The 24,984-nt window shown below is 21.9% G+C and overlaps 3 protein-coding genes across 3 annotated transcripts; 1 reads left to right on the top strand and 2 right to left on the bottom strand.

The window, feature by feature from the left end:
- Nucleotides 1-5,892: 5,892 nt before the first annotated feature.
- Nucleotides 5,893-7,617, bottom strand: LOC122860726 (putative uncharacterized protein DDB_G0289963). Its single transcript, XM_044164662.1, has 3 exons — nucleotides 7,387-7,617; nucleotides 7,157-7,317; nucleotides 5,893-7,089 (listed from the first exon to the last, which is right to left on the bottom strand). The coding sequence occupies exons 1-3, from the start codon at nucleotides 7,504-7,506 to the stop codon at nucleotides 6,159-6,161; spliced, it is 1,212 nt and encodes a 403-aa protein (XP_044020597.1). The 5' UTR covers nucleotides 7,507-7,617; the 3' UTR covers nucleotides 5,893-6,158.
- A 261-nt stretch (nucleotides 7,618-7,878) lies between these two features.
- LOC122860725 (ionotropic receptor 21a) lies at nucleotides 7,879-10,234 on the top strand. Its single transcript, XM_044164661.1, has 6 exons — nucleotides 7,879-8,385; nucleotides 8,915-9,114; nucleotides 9,179-9,295; nucleotides 9,365-9,768; nucleotides 9,831-9,971; nucleotides 10,032-10,234. The coding sequence occupies exons 1-6, from the start codon at nucleotides 7,894-7,896 to the stop codon at nucleotides 10,232-10,234; spliced, it is 1,557 nt and encodes a 518-aa protein (XP_044020596.1). The 5' UTR covers nucleotides 7,879-7,893.
- A 1,605-nt stretch (nucleotides 10,235-11,839) lies between these two features.
- Nucleotides 11,840-24,411, bottom strand: LOC122860724 (major antigen-like). Its single transcript, XM_044164660.1, has 18 exons — nucleotides 24,098-24,411; nucleotides 23,692-23,799; nucleotides 23,223-23,613; nucleotides 22,673-22,904; nucleotides 21,426-21,660; nucleotides 21,167-21,320; nucleotides 20,958-21,087; nucleotides 20,686-20,889; nucleotides 19,993-20,610; nucleotides 18,880-18,994; nucleotides 18,564-18,804; nucleotides 17,899-18,423; nucleotides 14,869-15,024; nucleotides 14,469-14,576; nucleotides 13,318-13,799; nucleotides 13,019-13,237; nucleotides 12,244-12,477; nucleotides 11,840-12,092 (listed from the first exon to the last, which is right to left on the bottom strand). Exons 1-18 carry the CDS (start codon nucleotides 24,193-24,195, stop codon nucleotides 12,026-12,028), a joined length of 4,317 nt encoding a protein of 1,438 aa, XP_044020595.1. The 5' UTR covers nucleotides 24,196-24,411; the 3' UTR covers nucleotides 11,840-12,025.
- Nucleotides 24,412-24,984: the final 573 nt, after the last annotated feature.

The raw sequence follows: 24,984 nt of genomic DNA, 5'->3' as shown, positions 1-24,984 counted from the left end.
ACATGTATAAACACAAAAAAATGCGCACAAAAACATAAATTAACTTGGCGATTTTCATGAAAATTTTCAGGTTAATTTTTATGTAAACTGTCGCAAAAAAAAAAGTTGGCAACATTTGATCACGTGATATTTGTTTATTTAAATTAAAACAAATCGATGACAATAATAATTATTTATTACAAGAAGAAATTAATTTTTCGAAATTAAATTTCGATATAGTAATAATTTACAGATTTTTTTTTTGACAATTTAGTATTATTTTTTAATTAGCTTTTTGATAACTTGAATGATTAATTAAAAAAAAAAAAAAAAAACAATTTACTAGTTTTTCAATCAAATTTAATTGTCAGAAAGCATTTTGAGAAGAAAAAAAAAATTTTTATTTAAAAAGATAAATTGGTTTTATATTTATTTCATAATTTATTTCGAATTTTATCGAAATTTCTATCAAAAGGCTAGAAGCTTTTACATATTTTAAAAGATAAATTAAAATCCTTAATAAATAAAAAACCCTTGTCGTCAAAGTTGTATGTTTTTTATTTTTTTTTTTTAATCTCTTATCTCATTTGTGGGTCTACTTTTGTGATATATTTCCGAATTTTCTACCTGACTATTTTCCAAGAATAAATTTCTAAATGTTTTTTTTTTTCCCTCAAGATACTGGTTTCACCTGCTTTCTTAAATCCCACGAATTATTATTTTCAAAACCTCATAGAACATTGAACCTTCGATCCGAAAACATCAAATCTTTTCAATAAAAAAAAAAAAAAATCAAAGTCTCAATAAAATCAGTGTATAAAAGTGACTTTAATTTTCCAACAAAAAAAAAAAAATAATTCACTTCCATCAAAATGAAAAAACAAATTATTTATAATTTATATTTTTTCATATTCATTTTATCTTGTAGCAGTGTATTTTGTAAGTAAAAATATATAATTAATTGTAAAAAATACACCAATAAAATTTGAAATAATAATTTTTTAAATAAATTTTCTAGCATTGTCACAAGACTCAGCATTAAATCAAGATGAATCAAATAATACAACAGATACCACAACACCACAATACAAATTTTCAAAAGAAATTTATAATCAATCAATTCCCGAAACGATAAAAGTAAACACAACAATAATTATGATGAACAACAATCATAGCTCATTAAGCAATTTAACGTACACAATCAAAAATGGTAATGAAAATAATAGTTTTAAAATAAATAATAAAACAGGTGAATTAATAGTTAATAATAATTTAAATTATGAATCAATTAATAATTATAATTTAACAATTGAAGCATCAAATAATAATGTAAATTTAAGTACAAAAATAATGATTGACATACGTGATATTGATGAAGCACCAATAATCGATGAAATAGTTCCAATAATTATTGATGATAATAATATTGATAAATTTAATGATACAGTATTGTCAATGATACGTGATGGTAAATATTGTATCAGAACAATAAAAGCCCATGATCCAGATATTAAAAATAAATTTGATAAACAAAATATAATTTATTCAATTGAAATACCAGAATATCAAAAATATTATTACAGAGAATATAATTGTTATAGTGGTAAAAAAATATCACCAGAAGAATTTATGTTTAATGTTGATAAATCAAGTGGTTGTGTTACAATTAATAATCCATTTCCAAATAAATGTGTTTATGATTTATGGAATAGTAGAATTGAAAAAAATAATGGTTTTGTTATTCCAACAGTTATTGTTACTGCATATGATAAAAATGCATATTATAATTATAAAAAAACACAAAAAACTATTTATGGTAAAATATCAATGTCATTTTATTGTAAAATTTGGAATTGTCCACCAAAAGAATCAGGAATAACGAATTTTTTTAAATCATTATTTGGTTAATTATTTAGAAAATTAAAATTTCAAATAATTATAATACAAAAATATTTATAAATAAACAAAATTTAAATTAAATAATAATATAAATAAGAAAATTTATCATGTTAACTCTTTTGCTTTTTTATTTATTTATTTATTTGTTTGTTTTTTTTTTTTTTTCAAATGTTTCAGCTACAGTTAACAAAATTGAGGAAACAAATATTCAATTATTATCAATTATTACAAAAAAGGACAATAATAAAGAAGAAGAAAATAATAATAATCAAACGAAATTATATACTGTTAAATTAGATGGTAGTACTGATTTCATTAAAATAAGTGAAAATATAAAAATAAATACAACAATAACAACAAGTATTACAAATACAGCTGATAAAAATTTAACATATTCAATTAAAAATGGTAATGATGCTGGTATATTTACAATTGATAATAAAACTGGAATAATAATGATATCGCAAAGCCCTGATTTCGAAGCAAAAAAAAATCATTTTATAGTAATTTCTGGCGATGATGATGCTGATGATGATAGACATCATGTAAATATAACATTGTATGTTAAAATTGGTGATGCTAATGAAGCACCTGTATTTACCGATGTAACGCCATTAATTTTAAACACAAAAGATGTTGAAAATTTAAATGTAAACGACATGGAAATGATACGTAATGGAACATATTGTTTTAGAAAAATAATTGCTCATGATCCAGATATTACAAATGAAAATGATGAACAACATATTGTCTATGAAATAAATGGAACAACAATTGACGATATTATTGGAATTAAAAATTCAAAAAAATGTTTTAATAATGCAAATTATTATGATAATTATTTCTGGAATTTACATGATGGTTGTTTAAAATTAAAAAATCCATTTTTTGAAAAATGCGCATTTCATGTTTTGGAATTTTTAGCACTTGGTCAACCTGCTGATTATTATATTTCTTCAGATGTTATTGTTAATGCAATTGATAATGATGCTATTGGTGATTATAAAAATACAACTTTAATTTTAGAAACGAAAATAACGTGGAAATTTTTATGTCGAGTTTATGGTTGTCCACCAAATGATATTGATGTTGAAAAAAAAACATGGTTTCAACAAATAATTGATATGTTTTCGTCAATTTATTAATCATAAAAATAATTATCGTACGCACTATTTAGAAATAATATATAAATGATGAAAAATTCATTTAATAATTTTTTATTTGTCTGAAACTCTGATTGTTATTTGAATAATTAAAAATTTATATTAATAATATTTTAAATAAATAAATAAAAGAGAAAATAATTATTTAAAAAAAAAAAAAATTATGTAAATTATTATAAAAAATAAAGAATGAATTTAATAAATTTTAAATTTCAATAATTATTAAATAAAAATATATACAAAAAGAAAATTCGAATGTTAATATTATTTTTTCAAGCATTTTCTTAAAGATTACTTGGAATTTTTATTTTCTAAAAATTATTTTCATTATATAGTACAGGTGCAAAGGTCCATAGGAATGTCTCTAATGGATCCCAATGGATCCAGCCTCCCATGGTCAGTCTCATGGTCACTTTTCATCCCCAGTGTGACAAAATACCTACCTAAAGGAAAAAAAAAAAAAAAAATCACAGACATTTTCTTCCAACATTTTCACATAAAATATTATTTGCTAAAATAAAAAGAAACGATCACGTTCAAGTTTTAATGATACATAAAAATACCATCAATATCAAAAGTTTTTTAATTAATTAATAAATAAATTTACAAATAAAGTGCAATTAATTTATTACTAAAAAAATGAAGCAGCAATTTAAATATTATTTCATATTATTTACACTATTGTTTACTCAAGTATTATGTAAGTATTAAATATTTTTCTACAAAGAAAATCGAAAAAAAAAAAAATGCATGAAATAGAAAAAAAAATCTAAAAAAAATAATTCAAACTTTTTATAATTATTTTACAATTATTATTATTATTATTTAAATAAAAAAAAAAAAATAAAACAAGTTAACCTATTTTAAAGTGAATAATTAAAAAAAATAAATAAATATTTTTTTTTAGCATTGGAAAATGATGTATCAACACCAACAAATGACAAAGCAACATTGATAAAAACTAATAAATCAATAATAAACCTAAAAATTGCTGAAAATACAGAAATAGATACAATAATATTAAAAAAATTAATAAACAATACAAATATAAATACAAGATATATTATTAAAAATGGTAATGATGATAATAATTTTAAAATAAATATAAAAAATGGTGAATTACGATTAAACAAAAGTCTTGATTATGAAAAAAAAAATATATATAAATTAAAAATTGCTAATACAATTAATAATACTGAAAATATAATTATTGTTTCAATTAATATAATTAATATTGATGAGGCACCTGTAATTAATTATGTAGTTCCAATAAATTTTACCGAAAATGATATTGATAAATTTAATGGTGAAGAAATTTCGATGCTTAAACAAGGTGAATATTGCATTAGAAATATAAAAGCATTTGATCCAGATATTAAAAATAAAAATGACAATCAACATATTGTTTATACAATTGATATTATTGGAAAAAATTATTTTAATAAATTTCAGTGTTTTAAAAATCAAACTATTGAAAAGACTTGGTATTTAAATATTGATAGAAAAAGTGGCTGTTTAAAATTAGTTGATCCATTTGAAAATTATTGTTCATATTATTTTTGGTTGTACATTGGTAAAATTGATAATTCTAATGACTCATATATCAATCAATCATTTTATATCAATGCATATGATAAAGATGCTAAAGCCAATTCTAAAAAAACAACAATATTTGTTCAATCTAAAATATCAATATCATTTTTATGTCGAATTTATAATTGTCCATCACAAAATGATGCAAAAGCTAATTATTATTTTAAATTAATATTTGGAAAATAATTTATTTTTATATTATTCAAACATTATTATAAATAAAATACTGTAAATGTGGCTGTTTAACTTTTTTTTTTTTTTGTCAAATTAAAAATTGTTTTAATAATCTAAAAAAAAAAAAACTAATTGTTTATTTTTTTTGTATTTTAATGTGATATTTTTTCAGCATCAATGGATAATTCAATGAAAACAAAAAATAAGATGTCAATAATAAGGCTGAAATTGCTGAAGAATTTGAGAAAAATACCAGTAGAATTTGAAAGAAATTATTACAATACAACAATACCAGAAGATCGACAAATATTGACACTTGTATTAACAGTTAAATTAAAAACAAGTAGTTATTTTATGAGAAATAAAATATCATATAGTATTACAAATGGTAATGCTGATAATTGTTTTAAAATTGATATGAAAAGTGGTAGAATACGTGTTAATTGTAAGCTTGATTATGAGAGAAAAAAAAAGTATCATTTGACTGTTGTTGGAAGAGTTGATGATCTTTATGACATGACAAAAGTTGTTGTTAATATTGAAAATATAAATGAGCCACCAGTTTATGAGACAAGTTTGAATCAAATTATTGAGCTTGATGAAGATGATACACTTTATGATGATGATGAATCATCAATGATCAATAATGGCAAATGTATTGCTAAAATAATTGCTTATGATCCAGATATCACTGATAGAAATGATGATCAACATATTGTATTTGATCTTGATCCATCGAATCAAGTTTTTTATAAAAAAGGATATTTAGATGATTATTCGAAAAATAAAAAAACTAAATTATTTTCAGTTGATAGATTAAGTGGGTGTTTAACAATGGCCAAACCATTTTATAGTTTCGATGAATTTTATAGTGTCAATAATGGACAAGATGATTATTATTTTATTTGGTCAACAACTGTTAAAATAAGTGACAATGATGGTCTTCATAATTCACGTTATTCATTTGTTAAATTTCATATTGTTGCACAAAAACTTAATTCAGATTTAAATATTATTATTCAAGTTTAATCATTTTTCTTTTTTTCTTCATTTAATTATGCATTTAATATTTATGTAATAAATATCTTTTTTTTTTTTTTTTTTCCTTTTTTTATTCAAGTGTTTTTTTTTTAAATATAATTAATCAATTTAAAAAAATTAAATTATTATTAAGCTTGTTAATTAATTATTTAATTGGAAAAAAAAAAAACAATCGAAAAATAAATTTTTTATTATAATTTATTTAAAAAAATAAAAAAATTGGTATGAAAAATATAGTATTTGATTATTTTTAATTGAAAAATAATTTATCGCTAATAATTTATTTAAAAAATTATATATTTTTTAAAATTATTTAGGTTTTCTTTCAATGTCAGCAAAAACTGTGTTAAAAAGACATTTTTTATGTGGCTTATTTATTGAAGATGATGATGGTGTCTCATCATCTTCATCTTCATCATCATCATCATCATCATCAGAAGAAATAACAATAACAGATTCATCATGATTGTAATTCTCTAAAATTTCTTGTTTTAAATTGGATTTATTATTTGCTTTAAACGACGAAACATTTTCCTCAATATTTTCTTCATCATCTGATGATGTTGCCATTGGTACTTCACGTACTCTATGTCCAAGTACCCTTCGTTCACCAAATTCATTCGTATTTATCTTTTTACAATTTCTATTTTCTACACTTGTTATTCTTGAACTTGACATTTTATTTGACAATTTTTTTAGAGGCTTGGAGTCATTTGAACTGTCATCAGTTACTGATAAATCATCTATCAATAATTCAGATTGATTTTTGCTATTTAATGACTCTATAACTGGTTTATTATCAATTTTTTGTTTTAAAGATTCATCACTGGTACCATTTGCATCATTTACACATTTTTTATTTGTAGAATTTTTTGTATTTTTTGATTTATCATCAGGAGTTTTTAATAATTTGAATGTACCATCTATAAGAGTTTCCATATCAACAACTTTAATACCTTTTGTAATACCTGGTGTTTTATTAGCTGATAAATTTAATTGACTTGTTTCATTATCATTTGTTGATGTTATTACTTTTTTATTTTCTTCATCTTCTGATTTGTTTTTATCTGGTAAACCAATGGCTTCAAGTTGAACAGCTGTATTCATTTCTAATTTTTTATCTGTCGAAACTGAACAGTCTTTTGATGATTTATATTTTTTTCTTGGTGGTGATGATGATGATGCCAAAGCTGTTGATTTATTCTGACTGTCTTTTTCTACATCAGACTTTTTTTCTAATCTAAAATCAACAAAATACATTTACCAATAGCAAATATCTATTAACAAATTAATCTATCAATATTTACCGATAATTTTTAATATTAACTAAAGCACCATTTTTAATACAATCATCAACAAATTGACAATCATGCCATGAATAGTTATCATCATTTGTATTTGATTTAATATTTTTTGTTAAATTTATTGTATTTCCATCAATTGTGTCATAAACAATACCACCATGTTCCTATAATAAAAAATACAAATAAACAATAATAAAAATAAATAAATACATTATAATTATTAATTAACTAACCTCTATTTTATCACACCAATAACAATATTCTTTTCTTTGAAATTCAATTCCCATATAAAATTTTAATGGCTTTATTAGAAAAAATAATTTTTTGCTATTAGTTTCACTATTTGATGGCATTATTTATTAATAGGTATATCATACAAAAATATAAACAACAATATTTATTATACAGTATGTTTTTAACAGTTTTTAATGACAAAAAAAAAAAAAATAAACAAAGAAAAAAAAATAAAAATAGTGTTTAGAAAATACGTTGATTTGACCAACTGTCGATAAAGCAGTGAGCTTTTTTTTTTGATTGGTTGATCGAATATTTGAAATATTTACGAGTTGTTTGGAAGAGATGATTAGTATTTGAATATTTCAAATGAATATGAAAAAATAATTTTTAATGTTGATGATATAATGATGATGACAAAACTCGATGGTTATAAAAGAAAGTTGGCTGAAAGAATTTTCAGTTATTTTTTGTTAACCAACAAAATGATGTTTGTTAATTATAAAATGAATTTGTTGTTAATAATAATATTGATACCAACAGTGACATTACAATGGATTACAAAAGATTCAACAAAAAAACACGGGGCATTATCAAAACGTATAGAAAGCTTATCGAAATTAACTGAAAAAATAATTAATAATTATTTTGGTGGTTGTGTGTTGGTTGTTCTGTATGATGAGACATATTTAAATGAGAAAATTGATACAATTAAAAAATTGTTTGATGCACAACCGAGAGTATCATATGTACAAAAAAAAATTAATTTAACAAGGAAAGATAATAATTATGTTGTCGCTGATAAATGCTATAATTATTTGATATTTTTGAATGATGTTTATGACATTGGTAAGGTTATTGGTAAAGAAACAATTAATAAAATTTTAATTATCACTGAATCAACACCTTGGACAGTAAAGGATTATTTGAGAAGTCATCCGTCAAGGTTTTATACTAATTTGTTGATTATAACACATAGCATGAGTCGACGAACTGAGGTGAGTTTATTTTTTTGTATTGTTAGGGAATTTTTTTTGTTCAATAATGATTGATTAATAATTAACAGGAATAATTTTTTTAATTATCAAAAATTGGGGGAAAATAGGGGATGAATTATATTGTATTTTTAATTTTGAAATTTTAGATGGTTATGAAATTTTAAATGTAAAAATTAGTATTAAATTTTGAAGGAATTGATTGATTGAGAAATTGGAATTTTATAATGACTAAAAATTGAATATAAAAATCAATTGAAAAATAAAATAAGAAAAAAAAAAATAAAGTGATAAAAAAAAGTCAAGGAATTGAAGAAAAAAAAATGAAAAATTGATAGAAAAATTTAATAAAAAAATTTAAATAAAGAAATACTAAAAAAAATTAAATAAAATTAAAAAATTATGATAAAATTAAAAATTCAAAGAAAAAAATGATATAAAAATTAAAAACACAAAAAAAAAAATAGTAAATTTATTGTTGATAAAAAAAAAAACAAAGCTAATTAATTAATAATAAATGATATTTGTTTAGGCTGGATCATATTTATTATATACCCATCATCTTTACACTGATGGCAGTGGTGCAAGTGAGCCAGTCCTGTTAACTTCCTGGATCAAAGATCATCCAACAGATATTAATATTAATTACTATCCAGAAAAATTAAATCAAGGTTTCAAAGGTCACAGATTGATTGTATCAGTAGCACATAAACCACCATACACAATAAGAAAGTAAATATTCTACATCCAATAATAATAATTCCATGATTTATTGATTGTTATTTTTCAATTTCAGAAATATTATTAACCGTGACATTATTGATTGGGATGGCATTGATATTAGATTGATCAAACTACTCAGTAAAATATTAAATTTTACAGCTGAATTTCGTGATCCAATTGCTTCTGATAGGTTATTACTTTTTAAACAAATAATAAATATTTTAAATTACAATAAATTAATTAAATCATTTTCAAACAGTCCAATCTATGCATCATTAACTGATGTTAAAAATGAAAATTCAATAATAGCAACTGGTGGTATTTATAAAACAATAAATATAACAAATAATTATGATACATCACTTGATTATATGGAAGATTGTGCAGCATTTATATCAAAATCATCAACAGCATTACCAAAATATCAAGCTGTACTTGGTCCATTTGATCCATCAGTTTGGATATTTGTATCAGTAATTTATTTATTAGCAATAATAATACTAACAATAAACACAAGTTATAAATTTATTGAATTAATATTAAAACCAAATATATTACTTCATATGTTTTGGTATGTTTTTAGTACATTTACAAATTGTTTTGTCATTAAAAATCCATTATTAAATAATGGAATTGCTAAAAATGCAACATCATTTTTAATTGGTAATTAATTTATATTATATTTTCATATTATAATATTTTTAATTTTTGGTTTTATTACACAGGATTTTATTGGGTTTTTACAATTATAATAACATCTTGCTACACCGGATCAATAATGGCTTTCATAACAGTGCCAACATTTCCAGCACCAATTGATACAGCTGAAAAATTGCTTAATGAAAAATACACAATTGGAACATTGAGTTAATAAATAATAATTACAAAATATATATATAATTAATATTGTTTTTTTTTAAATTTAGATCATGATGGTTGGGAAAGTTGGTTTAATTATACAAACATGACTGATCCAATTGGTGTTAGACTACTTGAATCAATTAATTATGTTTCAAATATTAATGACGGTATTAAAAATACAAGTAAAGCATTTTTTTGGCCATATGCATTTTTAGGATCTAAATTAACACTTGAGTATATTGCACAAGATAAATTTCCACCAAAGTAATTATTTATTTGTGTAGAAATATTTTTAATTTATGGATTTAAATTCAACTTTTTTATATATTTTTACAGCTCAAAAACAATGAGATCATCAATGCATATTAGTAAAAATTGTTTTATTAATTTTGGTGTTACATTTGTACTGCAAAAAAATTCAATTTATACTGAATCAATTAATAAAATTATTATACGTGCACGACAATCTGGTCTTACTCAGAAAATAATTAAAGATATCGAGTGGGATATTCAAAGAACAGCTGAAGGACGAAGACTTCCAGTTTGTTTTTTTGTTTTTTAAATTTAAAATTATCATTGTCAATGAGTTTGGGAGTGTATTGTTTATTTTTTATTTATGAAAATTATATAGATATAGTTAATTTAAATAATTATCGAGGCAAATGTATGTTATTTTATGATTTTTTTATTTTTTTTCTTTTTACAGATATCTGATAGTTGGAAGACACGAAAATTACCAACAGAAGACAGGAAATTACAGCTTGATGATACACAGGGAATGTTTTTAATTCTCATTTGTGGAATTTTAATTGGTTGCTTATCAATAACAATTGAGCTAATATGTTATTTTGTTAAGAAAAAAAAATTTAATAAAATTCAGGTTGAAGATTTAACGTTTGAATTAACAACAAGCGAAAATTACCTTGATCATTTGAAAGGTACAAGGTCAGATGAAAGACCTTATACTTGTTGAAAAAAAAAAAATTATAATATTAAAATTTATGGATAATCAAAAATTAATAGTAAAAAAAAATATATTTTCAAATTTCGATATTTCGATTTCTTCATTTATTTATTTAATTAATAACAATTAAATAAATAATATAAAATTAAAATTATAGTAAAATATTTGTAGCAAATTTCATTGTTTATTTAAATAATTTTAATTTTTTTATTATTTATTAATTAATTAATTAATAAATAAAAAAAATATTGAAATTTAAAATTTTTTTAAATAGAAAAAAACACTGATTATTATTTGTTTTTAATGGTTAAATAAATTTTGAAAAAATAATTTAAATTGTTTATTATAAAAAACAGGTGTTTGATAAATTTTTAAAAAATAATAGAGAGATAGCTGCAAGTGTGATTGGTTTGTATGTTGTTAAATCTCACTTGACCTACTTTTGTAAAAATAAAAATAAAAAAAAACATGAATTCATCAAAAGACGTGATGGCTATCAAAACGGAAGTTAATATATCAAATGTGCCAGAAGAAAAAGTCACAATAATTAACTTGCTAAAAGAAAAAAAAAAAAAAAAAATTTAATTTATCATTGGTTCATTAAAATATAAATCAAAATGAAAATTACAAAAAAGAAAAACATTTTTAAAAAATTAATTTTCTTCTTATTTCTAATATTTTTATTTAATTTCTAATTTAAACAAAACAAGCACTATTAAATTTTCAAAATAAAAATTCTTTTTAAGCATTAAAAAAACAACGTAATAATTTATCAATCGACAAGGTTAAAATTATCATTTGCTTAGATAAAAAATGAAATAAATAACTCCATCAATCAGTTGATAGGTGTGGCATGATATTTATTTAGTTTCACACTATATATTTTTAATCTAAACATATATTATAGTTTGAGAATATAGATATATGGAGAAAGGAAGGAAGGAAAAAACAAAGAAATAAATGCTAAAATAAATATAATCTGGCATTGACTAGGTTGATACAAATAATTTCAAATGTCCTCGATACAATAAAACTTACACAATATATAATATTTTATGTAATAATGAAATCCATGATGATTGATGAATAGTAATATTAATTTTTAGACACATTTGACATTCTTGATGACGGTCTACTATTGTCTTGTAATTTTTTGTCAAGCCTGTATTAACAAATAATAGAAAAACAAAATATTATTATTTATATTAGCCAATATATATTTTTGAATATTTAAATTATTCATGGACTATTCAATAATACGTGAATTGAATATTTTAAATTTATTAATTATATAATATAGTTTCATACTTTACCCATTGCTCTTTGATCCAAAACTAAACATACTTGTTAATTTTTTTTTGAAATTTTTCTTTTCATGTTTTTGCTCGTCCATACTTGCTTCGGAACCGGAAAATTCATAGGAACTATTTGGATCATCAACGCTTGATGATTTTTTTAATTTTGTTGTTAATTTTTTTATTATATTTTTATTGTGTTTTTTATCACGTTGTAACATTTCACTTTTTGTTGAGTTATTTGACAATCGGCTGTAATTTAAAACAAAAAGAAATTCATTAATTTTTAATGAAAAAATTATATTATCAATTATTGATGAATAAATATAATAAAAATTAAATATAATGATGGAAAAAAAATGTAATTTAATTATCAAATTTTGTTATCTCAAATTTGTATTTATTTTTTTTTCTTTTTTTTGGAGTAATTTTGGTTGTAGTGATTTAAGGGGCATTGGATAATGCTGAATAATTATGAAAATAAAAAATCATCATGTTGCGTGTATTGGTATAAAAAAACATTTGTTATTTTTCAATGAAAATTCATGATTATTAAAATAGCAAAAATATTTTTAAATATTAAACATAATAATTAAATGACTATTTAAAATATCTCAATAATTAATATTACATTTCAAAATTTATTTTATTTTTTTTTTCAATTTACTTTTATCATGCATGATGATCTTGGATTAGCTTAACAATTTATTTCTATCAAAAAGTCATTTATTAATTATCCTATTCTAATGACTCAATGTTATCATTGATTTATAATTATTTTGTATTTATTTACCTGTCAACACTTGAATCTCTCTGCATACTGTAATAACGTGGATCAACATCTGAATTAAGTGATTGTATACTTGATATGTTACTATCTGTTCCCCATATTGTTTGATCATTTTTTCCACATGTTTGTTCTAATGATAAACTTTTTCTATGTAGATTTGCTTTTGAATTAATTGATGATGATGTTGATCCTTTACCACTGTCATTATCAATTGATGTTGATCTAGATAATAAATTGAAAAAAATAAAAAAAATTATTTAAAATATATTTTATCAAGTATATATTTTTTTTTAAATACTCACCGTTTACCAAACTTTTTTCTTGATGAACTTGCATTATTATCATGAATATTTATGATTTTTTTGGACTCTCGAAGTTCATTTGCAACTTCAATTAATTTTGCAATTGTATATTCAAGTTTTTCATTTTTACCACTTAAATTATTTGTTGATCCTCTCAATGATTCATCATGCATCGGTGATGATTCTCTTGATTTTGGTCCTTTTGTTCTTCTCGGTGGTGTTGGAGTATAACTATCAGGTAATTTATTATTACTATCATGATGTCGTGATAATTCTGGATAATGTTTCATCAAATCATCAACTTTACGAAGTAATATGTTCATATTTTTAGTTTCATTTTGTTCTATACGACGTTTATTTGATATTATCTCTTTTAATTCTTCACGCTCACGTTCATGACGATCTTTTTCACGTCTCAATTTTTCATTACTTGTACGTAATTTTGCATGTGCATCACGAAGTTCAAGAAGATCACATTGAAGCTATTTCATAATAACATAATGGAAAAAAAGAATATTGATTATTTTAAAATCGACATCTTCAAAATGATGGAATTGCAGTTTTGGTATTTTTTTTTTACTTGGAAATAATTTAATTGAGTCAATTATTGGAGTATATTAATGAATAAAAATAATTAATATAAAATAAAAAAAATTAAACAAGTAAACATTGTTTATTGTTAATTAAAAAAAAAGTAAATAAATAAAGTATTTTAATTTTATTTAGTTTATTAAAATATTATTTATCAGTTGTTACTTTTTAAATATGAGACACAAATATTTTTTTAATTTTAATATATGTGCTTTATCAATTATTTTAAAACTTTACTGTTCAAGTTTTAGTTTTATTTTTTTTTTCTTTTCTATGACTGACATTCCAATGACTTTTTAGCAGATATTTAATTTATTTATATTCAACATAGATTTTGATTTTTGTTTTCGTTTTTTTTTTCTCATTAATTAGGTCAGTAGAAAATTCATGTAAATTAAAAATAGTATGACTTAATTATAATCATGTAAAATAAAAAAAATAGAAAAAAAAATATCTAATGACTTTTTGATGACAGTTTAAAGTTTAATTTGAAGAAAAAAAATATTATTTATACCATTTATGAAAAAAAATGTTTGAATTATTAGAAAAATGTAATTTACCTCTTCTAATTTTTTGTTATTTTCATCTTTTTCTTCGTCATAGATCTTCTTCAATTGTTCATGACGTCTTTTATTTTCGAGACGCTCCTTGTCACGTTCCCTCTCGACCTTTAACGAAATAAATGCAAGATCCGATAAATAAATACACACACTAAACCTCTCATCAGAATATTTAGAAAAAAGAACAATCTTTTATACTTTATTTTCATACAAAAAAAAATATATATACACTGTTAAAAGTTCAATGTAAAAGTCGTAAACTGGGTGGGTCTTTAATTGAAATTTTTTAAATATATTTTTCAATAGTTGTCTAGTTGATTGTTCTTTTATTATATATCCAATGAATTTATTGTTTAATAAATAAAAAAATAAATAATATTTTATTAAAAAAAAAAAATACCTCGTAGAGTGTCTGACGAAGATCTCGAGCTAATGTTGCAGTTTCTTGCAATAATCTTTGTTGCTCGTCTCTCTCCTTTTGCCAGGCCAATTCAATTCTCGATCTAATACCAGGTATTTTTGTTCTTCCACTTGCAAGTATACGTTCCTCTTCCAGCTTTAATTAAAAATTAATAATATCATTAATTTATACATCAATTATTTCATTTAAAGCTATATACTTTTATTTTAATATTATTTTTTAATTACATATAATTAAAAGCATTCAAGTAATATTATAATTAAACTTTTTAGTCTAAAAAAAAAAAACAATATAAAATATAAAAATAAATAAACTCATTTAGTAAATTATTTTCAAGGATAAAATAAAACGAAAAATATAATTTTTAAATTTGTTTATTAATTTGCCAATTTATTTTGATATTTAAAAAATTCATAATAATATTAAAAAATTTCAATTTCTGATTTTTTTTTTTCAAACAGATAATAATATTTTTGTTGTTGATGAATGACCCAATTGTTTATTGAAATTTTCATCTACAATTTCATAATATTTTTTCAATTAAATTGTTGATTACAATACCTGCTAATTAATTTTTCAAACAAATATCAAAATAAATCATTTAAAAATATTTTAAAAATAATAATTTACAATCTTTTAATTTTTTTCGTTCATCATTATATAAATGAATAAAAAATTCATCAAATTTTTAATAACATTAATGAGAATGTCTATATAATAGCCTGATAAATCTCAATATCAAAAAAAAATATTTCTTCTTTTTTTTACTCCTCTATTAATATAATTTTTGCTGAAGACAAAAGACCCAGCTCTTTTCTCGTTTTATTGGCAATAATACACTGTGAAATATAAAGTGAATTAATTTTCGTATCAGAAAAAATAAATTCCGGTACAAATTTGATATTATTATTTGATAAATTAAGTTGATCAATAGTGACACCATGAAATGCTCCACCATCAAACACAGTCAGTTTATTATTCGCCAAATCAAGCCATGCCAGTCTCAATCCATCAAAAGCACCATGATCAACTTTTTCGATTTGATTATCTGACAAAACCAGTGTAGTAAGTTTGATAAGACGATTAAATATCGCTTTAGGTATAAACGTTAAATTATTTGAACGAAGATTTAATGATTCCAGTGATAAAACACTATCAAATAATCCAATTTTTATATTTTTCAATTTGTTATTGCGTAACGAAAGATGAATCATTGTTTTACTATTAAATGCACCTGATTTAATCATGCTTAAATTACAATTATTAATTTCTATAATTTTAATTTTTGGCAATCCAATAAAGACATTTTTTTCAATAATTGTCAATTGTTTAGCCCATGAAATTGATAAAATATTTAACTCATCAAGACCATCAAAAGTACCAGCCTTAAAATTCATCAATGGCTGTTCAATAAATTCAAGTGTTTTTAATCTTTCAAATGAGACAAATGATAACTCATCAATTGACGTTATATTATTATTTTCAAATGTCAATGTATGAATACTATTATTTGTATTATATAATGTGTTTTTATTGATACGTCCAAAATTTGTTTTTGTAATTTTTAAATATTTTAAATTTTTAAGATCAGCTAGTGCTTCTTTGAAATTACTATTTGGCAAATCAATTGCAAGGCTTAAATCAATTATTGATGATGACAGTACATTGAAAGATCCTGATTTAAATTCAATGGATCCAGTATTTATATGAATATTTTTTATATTATCCATACGTGTTATTGAATCCAATGGATCCCATGACATTCCTTCCATGTTAATTTTTTGATTTGATAAATCAAGAATTAAAGTTTCAATTGGCAGATTTTTAAATACATTTAGATTGATTTTTACAATTGCTGGATCATTTATATGAAGAGTTTTACCAGGTGATCCATTTCTATTGACAGATGTTATGCTACCAGAATTAACACAATAAACAAAATCACTTGGTAATGATTTGCAATATTCTTTCACTTGAATTGCTATTGTTAAATTTAATTTTAACATTAAAAATATTAATAATATTTTGTTCTTCATGTTTGAGGAATATTTTTTATACTGTCAGTATTTTTTTTATTTGTTTTTTGTTACTTGTTGATAGTTTGGAAAATATTTATCGAATGATCAGCCGATCGGATGTCTTTCTGATTTGATGAAAATAACTAATCATTTGTTGATCGAATGTTTTTATGTAGGTCATTGATAAAACTCACGCGATTTTTTTTAAAACGATATTTAAAAAAATATTGTGATTATTTTAATTGCCTGTGAATTAAAACTAGAACAACATATATATTTGTTTCTCTACTGTCAAATGGAAAAAATATAAAAAAATAAATATAAATAGGGCCATCCTTGCATACAAAATGACGTTAATACCAAGTTGAATTTAAATTAATTAACGGATCTTTGACCTGGAATTTATTTCGTTGATCTAAATAAACTATATTCACTTTGTCAACAATATTTAATAAATCAATTTAAATAATATTCTTATGTTTTTTTTTTAAATAAATTATTTTGACACTTAATTTAAACAACGATATATAATTTTCATAGTTTATTATTTATTTTATTTTTTTTTGAGAATCAAAAACAGTTATGTAACTGAATCATCAAGAACTAGATTTATGAAATAATGACCTCATTTTCATTGACTGTCTAAAGTTTGTAATCTAACGGAATCACCAAAAAATAAAAAATAGAATAAAAAATATTTCCGTCTTTTTTATTAATCATCATTAAATGTAGAATAAAAAATATTAAATAATAAAACAAACAAACAAACAAAAATACAAACAAACAGAAAAACAAACAAACAAACAAACAAAAATACAAACAAACAATCAAACAAACAAACAAAAGTACAAACAAACAGAAAAACAAACAATCAAACAAACAAACAAACAATCAAACAAAAAAACAAACAAAAAAAATAATAAAATTAAATTAAATGCAAAATAAAAAATTTAAATAAATAAATAAACATAAATAAATTTAAAAAAATTACCTCATTTATTCTTGATTGCATTTCTGATAATTTAATTTGCCATCCAGATTTTTCCGATACATATTCTGTTTTAAGTTTTGACGATTCAAGACGACACTCTGACAATTCATCTTCCATGATACTTATTTGTGTTTCAAGTGTTGATACATTTGTACCATTTGATTCTTCATCATCATCTGATTTACCAATTGAATTTGTTGATTTTTTTCTTTGTCTTGTTGTTGATTTTAATTGACCGATTGTTTTTTGTGCACCTTCTAGCATGTGTTTATATGTATCTCTTTCACGTTTATAACGTAGTAGCTGATTTTGTACTGATTGTATTTCATCGTTGATTGCTCTGATACGATTTTCATAACGCATTTTACATTCAGCTAAATCTGTTTTACGTAATTTTACAGCATCAGCAAGCATTAATTGATTTTTACGTAATTCATTGTCAAGTGCTGTTGTATCAGCTGTTAAATTACGTTGAATTTTTGTAACTGAATTGTAGTCATTTAATTTACTTGACAAGTCATCATTCTTCATGTGTAGGAAGTTGATAGAAAAAAATAATAATTAATTTTTTTTTTATTAAATTTTCATACAATGAATCATAAATTATCATTCGAAAAATAAAAAAACCATGTGTCAATAGTATTATGAGCTGTTTTTATACTTACAATTTTTTTGACGTCATCCAGCTGAATTTTCAAGGACTCAATTTCTTTGGTCAATCGAGTGACTTCATCACGTGAATCTTCAAGTTGTATGTTACTTTTTAATCTGTCTTTTTCTTTTATCATATTTTCTAAATTTTGTTTTTCCTTTTTCCAATCAGATTCACATGTTTTCTGTTCAATTATTACTGATGACAGACTCTCTGATGTTGTGTCCAATTGTTTTTTTAATGCTTCAACTTTTCTGTAATTAATTTAATTGATATTTAAATAAAATAAATTTTATATTTTTGGTATTTTTTTTTTGTGCATGACGTACATGTTTAATACTTTGTTCTCATTTTCGATTTTTCTTTTAACATCCTGGAGACTTGCGTGTTTTTTGTGAAGGTTGTCAAAAAGTTCCTGACCTTTCATTAGCTCGTCATTGAGAACTGGAATGTAAATTTTATTATTTAACAATTTTTTATTTTTATGATAAGTATTAAAAAATAATATGGAAATTTTTTTTATTTTTTTATTAAAAGATTGCTTTATACTCCAATAATCAGATAAAATGAAAAAAATAAAAATTTATTATTAATAAATAAATTAAATAAATTATTATTATCCATTAAACAATTAAAAAAAAGAATTTTTAATATTAATTTATTTATATTATTATTAATTGTTTTATCAAAATTATTATATATAAAATTAAAAAAATTTTTTTTTTTTGGCTTTTTTATAATTACTAGAATCTGATATTACATAATTTTTTAAGAAATCATTTTTTTTTCTATTATCTTCATTTATGCCCTAACCTTCTCCTGTAATTATTTTCATATAATCGGCCCTTCATCTAACTCAAGAGAAATTAATTCTCAAAAAATTTTAGGTAAAACCAATTTTATATCTAAACCTACCCCAACCTACCCCAACCTACCCCTTACCGATCACGTAAAAAATTATGAAAAAAATCCTACATTATCTTCAACCATCTCTCAACCATCTCCCGTAAATATTTTTATACAATCGGCCCTTTATCTAACTTAAAAATAATTAATTCTCAAAAAATTCCCAGTAAAACCAATTTTATATCTAAACCTACCCCAATCTACCCCTTACCGATCGCGTAAAAAATTATGAAAAAAATCCTACATCATATTTATTTATCCTTCAACTACCTCCCGTAATTATTTTTATATAATCGGCCCTTTATCTAACTGTAAAAAATTATTAATATAACATTAATAAAAAAATTAATTAAACAAAAACAAATGAAAGTTGAAACATCATTATTAATGTGTATTGTTTAATGTGAGAACCAATCATATGTCTCGAAAAGAGACCTCATTCTCCTTTTTATACTAGGCAAAAAATAATTATTAATTTATTTATAATAAATTAATATTTTTAATAATTATTATTTCTATTAATCTAATTTACTTACTTGTTATTTTTTCATCATAATTTTGTTTAATTTCATTAACAATTTTCGAATCAACATGTACTTTTTCCAACGATATAATTTTTTTATTTAAATTAGCAATTTCATTATCTTTTAATTTTTTTTCTTCCTCATATTGACATTTATATTTATCTCTGTCTTTTTTAATTTCATTAATTTCATTTGTTAATTTTGTTATTTTACTAGACATTGTTGCTTTTGTATTATCAAGTTCTTCCTTAGCACGTTTTAAATCATTTTCAAATATCAATTTCGACTGTTCAACTGTCGAATAAGTTTTCATTAATTTATTTTCACGTTCATTTATTATTAACAACTCATCATTTAGCTTTTTAACTTTATCATGTTCATTGTTTAATTCTTTTTTTAAATCATTTATTGTTTGTTCATATTTTGAATTATTTTTCTCCGACAATTTTGCGTTATCTAAGTCTTTTTTTAATTGCAAAACTTCATTATAAACTTTTAATTTTTCAGCAGATAATGACAACAGTTTTGATTTTAAACTTTCATTATCATCGTGTAATTTTTTTTTCTCAATTTCACTGCTTTTTTTTTCATTGTCACGTGCAATTGTTATGTCATTTAATTTTTTTTTAACTAAAATCAAAAATTAAAAATTACTTTATTGTATTTAAATATGTTTTTTTTTTTTAGCTTTAAAATTAAACTCACGTAATTGTAATTCATGTTTATTTGTATCAGATGATTTTATTGTTGCTTTGTCATTTAATTCTTTCATTGCATTGTCAAACTTGTGTTGCAATAGCTCATGTTCTTTACAAAGTTTATCGTATTTAACACTGGTATCTTGTCCTTTTGACCCCGACATTTCCATCTCCACATTAATTACATTTGCCAAACCACTAAATGCATCCCCTATTACAATTTAAGCAAAACATTAATAAACAACAAATTATTTATTTTTCTTTAATACGCATATTTACCAAGTTCTTTTTCTACTTCTTCAAGCATTTTTTTTAATTGTAATTTCGTTGTAAATTCTGAATTTTTAGTTAATCCTCGTGTTTTTAAATCACGTGACATTTTTCGTAATACATCTTGAATTCTCAATATCTATTTACAAAAAAAAAAACAAAATTATAAACACAAGTATTTTTGATAAATAATATATTTCAAAAATAATTATTATTACCTCGTTATATTTACTTTCTAAATCACTTTTTTCATTTTCCAATTGATCAGCTCTTCTTTCAATTTTACGTAATTTAAATGACAATATACGACAATTTTTATTTGACTGATCTAAATTTTTACGCAAGTTTGTATACTCGTCTGCTTGTTCTTCTCTATATTTTTTTTAAAAATAATAAAAATATTGTAAATTAAAAATTAAATTATTTGTTGAATTTTTTTTTGTATAATTTTTATTAATTTTTGTATTAATTACTTGCCTAAATGTATCTTGCATTTCATAAATTTCTTCTTCTAAATCTCTCATTTCTCTTTTCATTTCTTCATTTTCATCCATAAGATTTTCACAAAGTGTCTCAGCAGCCTTGAGCTTCGACTTGAGATCCTCACAAATTGTCCTTTCTCGTTCATTTTTACCACTTATATTTCTCGTTACATTTTCTTTTTCAAGGTTTTTTATTCTTGTAATATATTTTACTTTTTCTTCATTCAAGGCTGTCAAATAATCATTATAAATTCATAAATATATTACTTACAAAGTTACAAATATTTATTTATTTTTTCAATAATAAGTTCAAGTTGATATTTTAAATTAATATTAATTACTGTATGCGATAAGCACAGTTAACACATTTATCTCTTACATAATCAAATGTTTAATTTATATTTTAAATACTTAATCAATATGTTTATTTTTTTTTTTTTTTTCTGTTGAGATAATTTTGAATATCAAAATTCCAATTGAACTAATAACTTATGGGCGCATATATTAAAAATTAAAAAAGTTATTTGACCAAGTAAATTTGTAATTATAATTAATTTTTTTAACTAATAAAAAATTATTAATAATAATTAATAAGCAATTTTTTTACCTTAGTAAATAATTAATATACAGTTAAACATTCAAGAAAAAAAATTAAAATTAAATATTTATTCAAACGTTAATTGACAATTGAACTGGTAAAAAATTTTTATATATAAATTGAGAGCTTTTAAGTAATTAAAATTTAATTGATAAAACTCGCGGGTTTATGTGAAAATTTAATAATTAATTTTTGTTTAAAATAATAAAATAATTATGTCAAGGATTTATTTATTAATTTGTTTATCAATTTTTGTAGTTTTAATTGTTAGTGTAGATGCATTGTCATTGTCTTCTCAATGTCGTGAATTAAATGAAGAGGTAATTATAAAATTTAAAGACCAATGTATTAATTAATTTTTGTTTTATTTTTTATTTTTAATTTTATTTAATATAGTGTTCAAAAAGCAAAGAATGTTGTGGATATTTGGTATGTCCACGTACAGCAGATGGAATAAGAACTTGTAGAAAATTATTCAATTTTCAAGTTCCAAATATTTTTACAAATATTCAAGAAACAGTGTTGAATAATTTACCAAAAAAACAAGAACAATAGAAATAAGAAATAGATTTTAATTAAGCTTTAAATGTGATTTTTAAAAAAAATTAATTATTAATAATGTAGAAAAAAAAAATAATAAATACCTTCATTTTTAGATTGTAATTCTTTTAGGGATTTTTGAAGTCTCGTCATTTCAGTTGTTTTTGCTGTTTTCGAGGACACTGTATCCATAGTTTCCAATCTTCGAAATAAAATTTCACTTTTTTCACGTTCAACCCTTTCACATCTTGCCTTCATTTCATTAAGTTGTTCTTTTAATTTATCAATTTCATTTTTACCACTTGATTTTGTTGTTTCATCTTTTGTTTTTCTTACCTTCAAAAAAATTTAAAAAACAAAACTAATTACTCGACATATAAACAAATGAAAAAATAAAAAAATAAATTCATTAATTAATATATAAATAAATAAACAAATAAATTAATAAAATTAATAAAAACTCCATAAAAAAATTACAAAAAAAAAAAAAAATAAAAAGAAGAAAAGTTTAGTTGAAAAAATTTCTCTAAAGAAAAATGAAAATAATTTTTAAAAATATACCATCATTATAAAAACTATTAAAAAAAAAAAAATTTATATATAAATGTATAAATAAATAATAGCAATAATTAAAGATGATAATTATAACAGTACCTGAACAATAAATTCAACATTATTATCATTTGAATTTGATGTATTATCAATAACTTGACGTATTTTTAATTTAGGTGGTCTATCAATTGATGAATCATCATTATTATTAGCTATTTGATTTTTACATATTGCAGCATCATCAATAGAATGACGTCTAAATGTTGATTGATACGATGATGAATCATTTTTAGTATCAACATAACTTTTTGGTCTTGTTTTTATTTTAGAAGATACATCATTATTACAAGTTGTAACATCAACTGCTGAATTACTCCATTCATTATTTATTAAGCTATTATTATCATTACGATATTTATCAACAGTTACATCGTCCTTTGTTAAATTTGATGTTGAAGACCATGTTCTTTTTTTCTCTGGACTCTCGCTTGATCTTTTTTAAAATTCAAAATTAAATTTTCTTTTTCTTTCTACATTTTCTAATTATTAATTTTTATAAATTTGTATTAACCTGTTTGATGATGATGGTGATGATTCCCATTTGAACAGTGATGGTGTTGATGATGCAAAGTCTGATTTGAGTCCACCTGATCTTTTTCCTGAATGATCCTTGTAATCTCTGGAGAATCATTGATTATGCTGCTGTTGAGCAATTCCGAGTAATCATATTACGATATACATTTCAAAAAAAAAATAAAAAAAAAAATATCTAATGGTAAATGATAAATGACACAAGCAAGCTTCAATTTTTTTAAATAAAATTTTGATAATTGGTTTTGTTTTTCTTACAGCTTAACAGTATAACTTGCTGGTCTCATTTAATATACTATTTTTAACACCTGTATAACAAACTCTCTCTACACACTATAAATTTAAATAAATTGAATTTTTTTTTTTTCGAAATAAAAACAATTTACCTGTAGCATCTTTTGCACCTTGTTGGCCATCTTACTTGGGGATGAAAACCAAGGGGGCACAGGGTGTCTCCAGTTGATGAACCAAACGAATGATTCATTTTTATTTTTTTATTTTTCAATTAATTATTTATAATTTAACACTTGAATTATAAATTTAAAATAATTGTCACTTTTATTTTATTTTTTTAAGCTAATTTAAAAGAAAAGCAGATGAATTTTGTTGGTTCGATCTATTTTTAGATAAATGACAAATTTATATAGAAAATTAGAAAAATATTTCACCACATAGACATAATTTATTTCCTCAATTTAATCAACCAAATTTTTTAAAAAATAATTGTTATTTAATATTCACATTAAAGTAAATGATAAATAAAAAAAAAATAATCAAAAAATTAATTTTTATTACATAATTTTGTAAAAAGAAAAAATTTACTTTTTTATCCTTTTTAATTGTAATTTAAATATAATTTTAAGCTAAAAAAAAATTTTTTTTTTTCAAACACTGTATTATTAAATTAATGATTATTACACATAAATAATTATTTAAATAAATTGTTTATATTTATTATTGAAACACACTGATTATCCACTGTAGTATTTATTTTATTTTGTAAATTTTGTTTTTTTTTTTTTTTTTCATATGCATTTTTTAAATGCTCAAAGAATGTTTATTATTTTAAAAAATAAATTGTTATTACACGTTTTATTGAATATTATTTTTATTGAATAAAATTATTATAGCTGATGATGATGCTTGCGGATCCATTCTCACCACAACATGGACCGTATGGATGAAGTGGATTTGTAACTATTATGGGCTCTAGGCAAGTAGCCTCGAATGAACAAAATAAAAAGTTAATTTAAAAAATAAAATATAATATATA

This window comes from Aphidius gifuensis, linkage group LG1, assembly GCF_014905175.1.
Source record: "Aphidius gifuensis isolate YNYX2018 linkage group LG1, ASM1490517v1, whole genome shotgun sequence".
In the NCBI taxonomy this organism is placed as follows: domain Eukaryota; kingdom Metazoa; phylum Arthropoda; class Insecta; order Hymenoptera; family Braconidae; genus Aphidius; species Aphidius gifuensis.
The sequence above is the reverse complement of the archived record's forward strand: the minus strand, read 5'-3'. Positions and strand labels throughout refer to the sequence as shown.

Coding starts and splice junctions, on each gene's coding strand:
- LOC122860724 (XM_044164660.1), bottom strand. CDS start 24,195: ATGAATCATTCGTTTGGTTCATCAACTGGAGACACCCTGTGCCCCCTT. Junction 20,611..20,685: donor TAAACATGAATTACAATTAC/GTGAGTTTAATT, acceptor TTTTGATTTTAG/TTAAAAAAAAATTAAATGAC. Junction 18,424..18,563: donor TGGATGACGTCAAAAAAATT/GTAAGTATAAAA, acceptor CTACACATGAAG/AATGATGACTTGTCAAGTAA.
- LOC122860726 (XM_044164662.1), bottom strand. CDS start 7,506: ATGCCATCAAATAGTGAAACTAATAGCAAAAAATTATTTTTTCTAATA. Junction 7,318..7,386: donor ATTGGTGTGATAAAATAGAG/GTTAGTTAATTA, acceptor TTTTTATTATAG/GAACATGGTGGTATTGTTTA. Junction 7,090..7,156: donor GTTAATATTAAAAATTATCG/GTAAATATTGAT, acceptor TGTTGATTTTAG/ATTAGAAAAAAAGTCTGATG.
- LOC122860725 (XM_044164661.1), top strand. CDS start 7,894: ATGAATTTGTTGTTAATAATAATATTGATACCAACAGTGACATTACAA. Junction 9,115..9,178: donor CCACCATACACAATAAGAAA/GTAAATATTCTA, acceptor TTTCAATTTCAG/AAATATTATTAACCGTGACA. Junction 9,296..9,364: donor GATCCAATTGCTTCTGATAG/GTTATTACTTTT, acceptor ATTTTCAAACAG/TCCAATCTATGCATCATTAA.